Here is a 12,670-nt window from a genome sequence, read left to right on the forward strand (position 1 = left end):
TTGTCAAAAAAAACGCCTGGTATCTAGTAGATGAATGATTCAGGGATATGAGTTCTAATCCTATCAATGGCAGCTACAGAATTTAAAGTAATGATACACATTTGAAATAGAGATAGTAGCAGAAATTATCATTATCGGTTTGTTGAAAATCTCATCTATTTCACAAATGTCCTTTGTGGAAAACCCTGGTCTGGAATGCTTGTGATACCAAGACTCTGACTCAGAACTTCTCTCTGAAATGACTCAGTGAGCCATTCATTGTGGGAACAAATAAAAATATTGAATAAATGCTGTCCTGGTCAGTGAAGACCATATTTTGTGAACAAATGAGAAAAGGATCAGATCATGTTTGTCCGCAAGTTTTATAAAACATGCAACATGAGCGTGTATAAATCTCTTGCTTTGTTTGCACATATTCTCCCTGTCATCTCATTGACCACTTTCCAACAGATAGCTTAGATAAGAAAACATTAGCTCAGGCTTTCCCAGAACACTTAGCTACGAGAGACAAGTAGTTTCATTTCTCATCCTTTCTCCATGAAATGAGATTGATTTTGACATTTTGTTGTAGTATAAAACAGGTGATGGAGAATTGATAACTGACATTTGAAATCAATGGAAACAGAAGTTCAGAGAAGTGTCAGGAAAGGTTTCAAGCAACTTGCATATAAGCAGTTACCCATTTTGTAATATTGCACAAAGTCACAATTTACTGTGATGTCTCTGACTGAGTATGGACGATTTAAATGTCAAAGTGACAGGAGCCAGCTAAAGTACAGAGATTATCAAACAAGATCCATTGGTCTTGAACAGAATGGGATTGAGTTTATTGACTGAGGTTGCCCAATGTCCAAATGCCATTGTTTCACAATTCTCCTTTCCTTTCAGCTGTTGCTATGAGGAGACGACTCAGAAATGACTGATGTGGAGCCTGTTGTCACAGATTTTGTCTCATCGGGACGGACAGGCCGCAGAAATGCCTTACCTGATATCCTGGGATCTCCAACAGGAGCCAGTTCAGCTGATTTACCACAGAAACTCTCAACGCTATCGCTGAACATAGGTAGATATTTGGTAAAGCATCTCAATATTGTTACACCTGCCAAACAAAAGGGGGATGGTAGTGTAATGACAAGCCGTCAGAGTTCTGGGTCATTGATCCAGAGACAACAGTTTCTAATCCACAGTACATGACACCTGGGGAATTCAATTTCAAGTAATAAGATGAATTTGGAGTACTAAGAAAAAGCCTGAAAATTGTCTCATTATAATAAAAACCCACATTGATGTGGTTTAGGGAATCAAATTTGCTGCCCTTACCCCGGCCTTTATGCAAGTCCAGACCCACCAATTTGGACGACGTAATTAATTCCTTATCTCAGGAACATCATGAAAGGACAACAAACACTAGTACACACCCGTGAATGAGTGCATTTATAAAAAACAATATGATGCATTGTTGAAATATTTTCAGCTACCAAGTCTTTAACTATATTATTGAAGTGTCACAGATAGTTCAGGTATGTTTTTACTTTGAATATGTGTTTTGTGCATGAGGAAGAGTTAGATGCAATTAGGTTTGTGATGGTGTTCCAATGCAGTATATTTATGCCTATGATTTCAAACTTCAATCACACTATAGGGAGGACAGGGAAGTATAGAAAGTTGGAATTTTTCCATGCATACCCCACTTCACTTTTGAGTTACCCAAGAATAAACTGGGAGAAGTTTGAACAGGGAATACTTTTTCCAAAATTCCTTATTTGTCAGCCTCTTGGACATGGATATTTGAAGCAGTTCAGTTGTGTTTTCCTTCTTTGAATTAAAAAAAGGATTTGCACTGCTCAGAGTTTCTGAGACCCTAATTCATGCTATAGCATGTGAATGCTTCTATAATCCTCTCTACATACAACTTAAATCAAGGTGTGAAGTGATGAAATTGCCATATAATTCCTGGTATACTTTTGTTCATAAGTTCAGCAAACAAATACAGCAATCTGTAAGAATATATTTTCACCCTCTGATTGACATGATCAAAGTAATTCAACATCTGAATGTTTTTATTGTACTTGTCTTTGTACTGAGGATTTTCTGATAAAATAGTTTTCTGGTACAATGGAGTTTAAATTGCCTGTTTACAGCATATGAGCCACACACTTGTGGGTGTTCTGGCTTCTTTCAACACATGCTGCACTTCTTCAAATGTGCCATTGGTGAACCACAGGTTGGACAGATACTTGCAGAAGTCTTAATGATGAGCTGTACTATAGAAACACAGGCCAATGTACTTTGACTGCATATGTTACATAGACATTGCATATGTTACAATGCCCTCAAGGAGGTGGTTAGATGTAAATGAACAATGGAAAGTTCTGTGCCATCTCTGCTGTTCTCCACACCATCTTGATGGATTTCATTGAAGTCAAGTGTGATACCTTTAATTCAACAAATTTGTCCCATAATCTTTTCACCAGATTTATGCTGGTATGAGTTCAGTGTAGTGACATGCATATGATATAAGGCCGGCAACAAAAATCCCACCTGGTATTAAATTTAGAGCTGGTGGACCAAGAGAAGTAATAAGGCCTCTGTTCATATAAAGACTTCTCACATTAGCTTCTTTGTCTACAAATTTGTTAAGATACACATGACCATTTTGTCACAGATCATTTTGCCAAAATACAAAAGAAGGCCTCTTTTATGAAAGCTTTCCTTACATCAGAAAGCCAAAGAACTAACATACTTCTAAATCAATGATCCCATAATACATTCAACACAAATACTCTTTGTCATCTCGTTTAAATCCTTACATGTAAAAAGCATGTTTTTTTGTAAAAATAACACTGGGCATGCCAACATCGCTCTGAAATAGTGGATGATCTCAAAGTTTCGTCAACAGAACTTGCATCAGTATTCAGTCATATTGAAAGCAAAGCACATTATTCATTTTCAAATTACAAATTCAGTAGTCAGAATTATATTTGAAGCAATAAACAACTTAAGTATTTTTTAATTATTCCTTGTATTCTTGGTTTGATCCCAGATGAAGGAGAAGAAAGAAAGACATCTCCAAGTGAAGCACCACCCAAATCCCCAGAATGTGAAGATAAGAATGATGCATTGTAACTGATCAGCTAACTGCAATGATTTTCATGGGGCACCAAGGAGCCCAGATTTAAACAAAAGCTTAAAACCAGGGATTGCAACTTGAAGTTGAAGCAACCTCGATATTTAATTCTGTTGTGTCAGCAGGGAGAAATTAGATTGAATACTCAAATAAAATTTGAACGACCCATTGCTTCTAATTTCTATATCTTTTTTGTTCATGCCATTTATCAAGACGCTGATATGATCTATTCAAAATATATTTATATAACTAACCCAATATCTGAGAGATGTGGGTAGAATGTGGGATTTGCAATGTAATTTTTTAAAGTCTCAGAAGGTTTACTTTCCGATCAGAATTTTAGCAATAGTTGCCTGAAAATGTCAGTAATGCCTGATAAACCTATTTTAATGCCATTTGCTACTTATTGTCCTAGCTAGTGTTGAACTGTCTTTAGTATTCTTAAATTTCAGCCTCCAATGTTTCACTGGACAGTAACTGATAAAAACTGCTGTTAGTTTGTATGGCATTTGTTTAAAAAAAACTTTTAGATGTGATTATTTTAATATAAAATTTCCTTTTGAAATGAACTCTGCTATTTCTGTGTCATTCTTAAAAATGTCATAAAACTATGAATGTAATTATAAAGGTCATATACCAACTGAATATGTACATGCAATGTTTTTTCTTTAATGTCATTCACCAACACTCAGTCATCTTAAATAACCTTTATAGTCTCTTTATTTGCAGAAGTACTTTTAATTCATCAAAAATCTGAGCCAATCCTACCTTAAGCAGATTTGTTTCTTTTTGTTGCTTCCTTGTTCACATTATCAACCGAATCCGAATCAACCGAAAGGGCAAGGCAGTGTCCTTGGGGAAATTTAATATACTCTCCTTATTTACATTCAGTGCAGCAGTGTAGGTAGCATAGTGGCTGGGATATTGTGCTGGTTACAAGGAGGCCTGGCCTTATGCATCATTCATTGCTGCTTTGGATTGGGAACTCAGAGACTTGGCCTTGTAATCCAGAGACTTGAGTTTGAATTCTGCCATGGCAGCTGGGAAACGTAAATTCAATTAATTAAACAAATCATGAATTAAAGAGCAGGTGTTGATATAAGTGACCCTGAATACAAAGAGAAATGAATGCTGAACTTGCCAGCTGTCCACAAGACCTGTTTAAATAATTATTTTTTAAAAATATTTCCCAGTTGGTGATTCACTCATATTTACCTGCTATGTCTGTAAAGAATTACCAGTTCCCAATCTTTATCAGTGAGGGATGTGAAGTCTGGGCCTTCTTGACAAGACCACTTCATCGAGCATCTTCGCTCCGTCTGCTGTGCCAGCCAGGGTCTCCCGGTGGCCAGCCATTTCATTTCCACTTCCCATTCCCTCTTTTATATGTCTGTCCACGGCTTCCTCCACAGCCAGGTCACGGCCAACTGCAAATTAGAGGACTAGCACCTCATATTCCGCCTGGGCAGTCTCCAACCTGGCAGCATGAAAATCACATTCTCAAACTTATGGTAACTGCTCCCCTCTGTCCCTTTTCCCCCATTTTTTTCTTTTTTCTCTCTCCTCCTGATCCAACTGGCCCCATCACTCTATCCCTATCTCTTTCCCCTCCCCCCACTGTCTCCATCTGCCCATCACACACACTCCTCCCACAGGTCCCCCTCCCCACCTCCCTCCCTTTATTCCATGTTTCACCATCCTCTCCTATCAGATTCCATCATCTTCAGCCCTTTGGCACTTCCACCTATCACCTCCCAGCTTCTGACATTATTCCCGTCCTCATCTGCTTATCAGCTCTCTCACTTGGATCCTCCTATCATCTGCCATCTTTTGCTCCACCCCTTCCCTCCACCATTTTATACTGGCCATCTCCACTCTTTCTTTCCAGTCCAGATGAAGGGTCTCAACCCGAAACGTCGACTGTCCATTTCCCTCCACAGATGCTGCCTGACCCGCTGCGTTCCTCCAGCGCTTTGTATGATGCTCCATCACATGATGTAGATAGAACAAGCCCCACCCACAAAAACAGACAGCTTTGACAGTCGGCTAAGGCACACTCCTTCAAAACTATCAAAAACTTTGAACATTTCTGGATGTCTCTGACATTGTGGAAACAATCCTGATCCTTAGCAGCCAGGCCTGTGCTGGGCTGGGCCTTTCCACCCTAAATCCCATTATGTGGAGGAACCAAAACACAATCCTCCCACAGAAATCCTGAAGTGAATATTCTGCAACATGAATTTTTTTTTAATTAAACATTTAGGCAATTATTAAAAATTAAATTAAAGCCTTTTAAAGAAATTAAAACATTTAAGTAAGCTAATGAGCCAGATTGCACTGATCCCTGGCCTGTGCCTTGCAATCACTATTTGCACCAGTCATGCAGTTGCACTAAATCCTTGTGACACTGTGACTCGCAATGCAGGTCTGGTGCCATTGGCACAGCCCTTCTGCAAGGTGCAGTGAGGTACAACTTGCAGCATAAAAAGGCCACACCTACAGACCAGCTTGATGGCCTCCTGACAACTCAATCAAATGGCCTTTGCAATGTCTCTGAAGCTCATCAAGATTTGGAGATAGATTAAAAAAAAATAAAAATAACAATTTTAAAAAGTGATACATTTATTTAACATGCATTTGTTAAAATCATAAGCATGCAATGAAGTAAAGTAAAACAGCCATACCTAAAATTAACTTCTAAATGAAGATTGGCAGCCCCTTTCAAATGTAAGGGGGCACACTACATATGCCAGGCATAAAGGTGAAAGGCCAGATATGAAATGTATCCCGTTTGTCACTACCATACCCATATCCACAGCCCGTACTTCAATCTGCTACTTTAATAGGGATGTTAAGGTTTTAGTTTGGAAAGGTTCAATGACAAAATAGGTGTCAGAGGAATATCAAACCAGCAAATGGAACAATTTCTAACTCGTTCTCAGTTTTTTGTTTTGTTGGGCCTAGCATCAGGATTGTCCAGATGCAGTAAATATTAGAACATCAGGAAGACCAATGCGTATAGCATAAAGAAGCCCACCAATCATAGAACATTCATTTAAAGATAGGGAACATGGGTGGAATCCTTTAATATCCATAGCAATGACCCAGTCTTCTGATCTTCATTGCCACCATGCAGTCTCTCTTATACTTGGGTACAGGAGGGTTCAGTCAATTATTCACTTGCAGCTGGTACTCCTCATTGTTCAGTGTTCACTATTCCAGTCTGCCACTGGATGGCGACCTTTCTTCACATCAATTTCCCATCATAACAGATCACTGGACAGATCGTCATCTCACCCACTGACAGTTACTGCCAATTACCTTTGACCTGACAAAGGATCATTGACCTGAAACATTAATTCAGCTTCTCTCTCCACAGATGCTGTCTGACCCACTGAGAACCCCCAATATTTTCTGAATTTATTTCTGATTTCCAGCATTTGCGGGTTTCTCTTTTGCTTTTCATTCATTGCCAATTGGGTTTTTGCTCAGGTCGGAAGGTTCATAGCCAATGACCTTCTGACGATCTGCTCACTGGTCTCTTGCCAAGCTGCTCACAATGAGGCACCTTCCCGTGTCTGTGTCAGTGAAGCCCCCCCCCCTCGCAACGATCCAGACTCTGTAGAGATTTATTGGTTCACCTGGACCACTGAGTGGTAGGAGGCAAATGTTCATGGAGTCATAGAGCATGGAAAGGCCTTTCAGCTCACTATGTCCATGCTGACTAACAACAGCGCATTTATATTAATCCTATATTAATCCCATTTTTTTTTATTCTCCCCACATTTTCACCAACTTCCCTCAAATCGTACTACTCACCTACACAATAGAGGCAATTTAGAGAGGCCAATTAACCTACCAACCCGCAAGTCTTTGGCATGTTGGAGGAAAATGGGGAAACTCACACAGCCACAGGGAGCATTTCCACACAGAGAGTGCCGGAGGTTGGGATCAAACCCAGGTCACTGGAGCTGTGAGGCGGCTGCTCTACTTGCTCTGCCACTGTGCTTCAGATCCTGGGTGGGATGGGGTCTCTGGCTAAGTCTGGGACTCAGCAGGGGTGGGGTGAGTGAGGGGTCAGAGGAAATGAATTTAATTTTAAATTTTTACTCGATGGCTCCTGTGATTAAGACTGGCAGAATCCAAGATCCATTCACCCAGGGGATTGTCCACATGAGGGAGGATTGGGTAGGACAACAGGAATCCACGATCAATTAAAATAAACCATGTCCTCTGATCCTCTCCTCTTATCTGTTTATTGTGTGGTGGTGACAACAAGTTAATTTACTTGATAGGAAATGTACCAAGGCACAGAAGGCTACAGAACAAGTACTGGTAAATGGGATTAATATAGATGAACACTTGATGGTCGGTGTAGACATGGTGGGCCTGGTTCTGTGCTGTATGATTCTATGGCTCCATGACTCACAATAAATATTACATCCTGAACAATAAAAATAAGAGAAACCAGGCACTTCCTAATAGTTTGTTTTGACGTTCTTAACTAAAACACATCCTGAAGCAAAGAGAGTATTGTTTTCAAGCTGGTTCTAAACTAGAATTTCCTTATGAACAATTAGCCTCCGAAGCAGCAAAAACTGAGAATGATAGATTTGAAATGGAAAGAAAAAAATTGCTGATGGCACTCAGCAAGAAATTAAAATGACAGGCAACTAGAAGCTGCGAATCACCCTTGACTGAGTTTCAGTTGCCTGTCGCTTTAATTCTCCATCCTCCTCTTGACCCCTCTGTATGTGGCCTCCTGCACTGTTCCAAAGATACATAACATAAGCTCAAGGAACAGCACCTCATCTTCTGTCTGAAGAGGTTGTAGCCTTTGGGACTCAATATTGAATTCAACAATTTCAGATAGCTGTCTTTTTTGTTTGCTGGATATTTCAGTTTCAATTTGTTCCTTTGTTTCTTTTGACTTCTGTCTCTAATTGTTGGAATGTAATGTAATTGTTACCTTGACAACTTTCACAGACATTCCTTCTGTTCTCTCCACCCCTCCCTCTTTCTGCAACTTAAAACACACTCATTTGCTTTCTTTTTCCAACTCTGATGAAGACTCAGCTGTTACCTACTTCTTAGATGTTGCGGACTGCTTCCAGAATTTTTTGCTTTTTGTTACCCTCCAAAGGACCTTGGAATATATACAGCACCTCTCGAGAAATAAAGGTTGGTTAAGCAGAAAATGTTTCGAATTCTGGTTCACAGAATAGACTGGGCACTTCAAACACAACTTTGCTTTAATAACAGGCTATTTTATTGTTTCACTAGATGCAGCAAATAGAGGAAAATTGGACAACAAGATCCCTAAGGTGCTGTTAAGGTCATTTGTTCAGATTTCTGTTTAACTGGAGATAAAGTTGGATGGGATGATTAAGTGTTTCCACTCAGGAGATGCATGCACAAGAATAATAAATTGTTTTATACAATCTTCACATAACATGTGGGTTATCCCAGTACCTGCGCACATTACAAAGGGAGAAATGTTTTATTTACCACAAGACGGACAGTGAAGGTTCGAAGGGTTTCATAGTGAGAATGGTGGAAGGATGGGGCTTCTGAGAGGGGATCAGGAAAGTTGGTTGAGCAAATGATCAGGGAGGGGTGGAAGTTGGGATAGGGGAGAGGTGGGGAATGGTGATGGGTCAGCCAGATCATTGAGGGCAATGGCCAGGTAGAAGATGGCAGGTCAGAGTTGGAGTCTTGAAGTTATTGGTATTGGTTTATTATTGTCACATAGAACAGTACAGTACAGTACAGCCCTTTGGCCCACAATGTTGTGTCGACCTATATAAACACCTACTCTCTGATCAATCTAACCCTTCCCTCCTACACAGCCTGTAACCCTCCATTTTATTTCTTCTATGTGCCTATCTAAGAGTCTTTTAAATTGTCCCTATTGTATCAGCCTCTACCACCACCCCTGGCAGCGCATTCCAGGCACCCACCAGTCTCTGTGTAAAAAACCTACCTCTGATATCTCCCCTAAACTTTCCTCCCCTGATCTTAAACTGATGTCCTCTGGTATTGGCCATTGCTACCCTGGGGAAAAGGTGCTGGCTGTCTACTCTATCTATACCCCTCATAACCTTATACACCTCTATCAGGTTGCCTCTCATCCTGCATCGCTCCAAAGAGAAAAGCCCTAGCTTGCTCAACCTTTCCTCATAAGACATTCTCTAATTCAGGCAGCACCCTGGTAAATCTCCTCTGCACTCTCTCTAAAGCTTCCACATCCTTCTTATAATGAGGTGACCAGAACTGAATACAGTATTCTAAGTGTGGTCTAACCAGAATTTTATAGAGCTGCAACATTACCTCACGGCTCTTGAACTCAATCTCGTGACTAATGAAGGCCGGCACACAATAAACCTTCTTACCCACCCTATCAACTTGCGTGGCAACTTTGAGGGATCTATGGACTAATAGAAAACAGAATGCAGAATAGATTTAAAGGAGTAGAACGATTATAATAAATGTAATGAATGGATCTGCTGAAGCCATCTTGCATCGAGTCACCATGCTCTGCACCATTATAGTGAGATCCTGTCAACAACTGAGTCCCTGGCTGGGTCTGGAACTTGGTTGGGGAGTTTAGGTGGCTAAAGCTGGAGAAATATTTACAGAAACTTTTTCCGAGGGCAAAAATGGCTAACACGAGGGGGCAAAATTTTAAGGTGATTGGAGGAAGGTATAAGGAGGATGTCAGAGGCAAGTTTTTTTACAGAGTGTGGTGGGTGCATGGAATGCACTGCTGGCAGAGGTTGTGGGGGCAGATACATTAGGGACATTTAAGAGGCTCTTAGATAGCCACGTGAATGATAGAGAAATGGAGGGCTACGTGGGAGGGAAGGGCTAGATAGATATTAGAACAGGATAAAATGTCGGCACAACATCATGGGTCCGAAGGACCTGTACTGTGCTGTAATGTTCTATGTTCTAAGATAATGATGGAGATGAGAAAGGTTCTTGAAACTGACAACAAATCTGCTTATTATCCAATGAAAAGAGAGCTACAAGTCTGATTAATGATCTGGGATAAGTGCAGTGGATGAGCTGATGATTCCGAATGAAATGGTGGCATCTGTGTGCCAGGCCTCTCCAACACATCCCTCAGCAACACTTCACCTGGCACACAAAATAATGACAGAGTTCATCATTACCTCTCTGTATAATACAAATGCTGAAGATAACAACTGTGGTTTTATTGGCCAAAAGGATATGTTTTCTGTCTGGATAAAGTCACCACTAAGTTGACCTTGCTTTTGTTTGTAGGATTTATAGTGCAATAAATTCATTTAGGGATTTTAAGTCTGTACATCCAGCAGCAGCTTAGACAGAAATATACATCTGGTAACAAAAAACAGGACTGCCAACTTCCATCAAAGAATGAACAGATTAACACTATCAACAAACCAGAATCTGCCACTGAAAATTTCTGCAGATGCGAAACTATATTCAAACCTCATCAAAGAGGGGATGATGGCACTTGAAGCGTCAGGATATCATCAAAATAACTTTCCGAGTTTAGCTCTGCAGAGTATCACTATGTATTATGATTATGTAGATTACATATATGTAGTTCATAAGATGTGGAATGCTAGAACTTGTAGTGAAGGAATTACGATTCTCACAGGCCTTATCAATAGAGGAAGGTTAGGTCACAGGCATTATCTGTCAAGCTGAAAAATCTGTTTTGGTGGGTGTGCCTTTAACAGTGTGCATGCATGTCATCAGCATGCATGAAGTCTGCCTCCTGCAAACACTGCTGTGACCAAAATGGTGCAGGATTCATTAGAGAGAGAAACTACCAGATTCAGTCAGATGTTCAGCAGGATCACTGAGATTTTGGCAGACAATACACAGCAGTGCCACATTGTGGCTATTACTGTTGGATAAGTAGCAGTGAGCAGTGGGCTTGGTGCTCTGGCCACAAGCCAGTCAATAACATACCAGTTTTCACAGATGAATTTTTATTCCTCTAGTACCCAAAACCTCCCATTATACCATTCAATACGCCCCCTATTTTCATATTCCCTTTTACCACATCTCCAAACAAATTACTTCTAACTTTCCTCAAATGAAAGGGCATTTTGGTTCACTTTCCATCAAGAGTTCTGCACCCTAGTCATCAGTTCTAATTGCCCTCCCTGGCTGCTTGCTCAGGTTGAATCCAACAGCGTGACCAGTTAGATTCAGAGATGACCTTCTTAATTGTCATCTTCTCATCAAGAGGTGCCACCTAGGATTTTCACATGCAGAAATTTGCCATAAACCAGGAATGTTAGATTTCATTTCTGCTCCATAGTACTGATCCTGATGGCACTTGATTTTCCAAGAGTAGATTAATCTGAATTTTTCCACCAAGCATTTAATGTTAGTCCCTTGTCCAGCAGTCCACCGGGGTGAAAATGGTTTCCAGCATATGTTGGGTACCTACCTAAGCAAATAGCGCCTGGCCACCTCTGCAATTGGCTTCAAGGACAAAAATGAATCTTGCCTGAAATTTTAAACACTGACCACCCAACACAAGGAAGATGATGATGGCTTTATTCCGCAATTTACCTAACTTAAGGCAGAAAGTTCCAGATGTGGAAGGATCCATGAGGAGCCAGCTTATTGGCTTCATACATGATTTTCCCTTCCCACTTGCTGGGAGACAAGCAAAAATAACCTGCTCCCAATTCCACCTCTACAGCACTAGCCATCACCATAACCAACACTAATGAAATCATTCCTCTGTTGCTTTTCCATTCACCTGCAATGTTCTCCATGCCGGTGTTTGACCAGTGTTAATAAGCTTGGGACACCATTAGATATTATCTTGGGTGAAGCATCTTTGATCGTTCTTATAAAGGTAATTGAATTCAACTTAGATTCTAGCTACAATATAACAGCATAACCCAAATTTTATATCAGTTAGACCTCTCATAATTTACAGCTATTGCACATTCCTCTTTGACTTAAGAAGATGGTGCTGAGGTCCCTTCTTGAACTGCTGCAGTCCTTTCATTGAAGGTCCTTGTGCTATTAATTGGGGGTGCCATGATTTTAACTCAGCATCAATAACGAGCGGTAAAACTTTCTCATGTGAAGTTATAGTGAGATACTGAGAGGAAACTACAAATAGCATGGTTTCATGTACAGCTCTGATCACCACACTATAGAAAGGATGTAGTAACACTTGAAAAAGTGCAGAAGAGAGTGGCTAGATGTTGCCTAGAATGGAGAGCTTTAGATACAAGGAGAGATTGGATAGGCTGGGATCATTCCACTGGAATGCAAGAGACTGAGGGGTGATCTTATAGAATTTTATAAAATTATGAGGTGCATAGATAAGGCAGATGGTCACGGTCTTTTTCCAACATTAAGAGAGTGCAGAACTTAAGGACATAGATTTAAAATTGGGGGGGAAATATTTAAAAGAGATCTTAGGGGCAAGTTTTTCCATATATGGAACGAGCTGCCAGAGGAGGTGGTAGAAGCAGGTACAATCACAGTGTCTAAAAGCATTTAGACTGGAAATGGATA

The 12,670-nt window shown here is 40.4% G+C and overlaps 1 protein-coding gene across 1 annotated transcript; it reads left to right on the forward strand.

Annotated features, from left to right (window-relative positions):
• Positions 1-915: 915 nt before the first annotated feature.
• pkib (protein kinase (cAMP-dependent, catalytic) inhibitor beta) lies at positions 916-3,772 on the forward strand. The gene is made up of 2 exons (XM_052025093.1): positions 916-1,063; positions 3,044-3,772. Exons 1-2 carry the CDS (start codon positions 916-918, stop codon positions 3,124-3,126), a joined length of 231 nt encoding a protein of 76 aa, XP_051881053.1. The 3' UTR covers positions 3,127-3,772.
• Positions 3,773-12,670: the final 8,898 nt, after the last annotated feature.

Source organism: Pristis pectinata, chromosome 10, assembly GCF_009764475.1.
Source record: "Pristis pectinata isolate sPriPec2 chromosome 10, sPriPec2.1.pri, whole genome shotgun sequence".
Lineage (NCBI taxonomy): Eukaryota > Metazoa > Chordata > Chondrichthyes > Rhinopristiformes > Pristidae > Pristis > Pristis pectinata.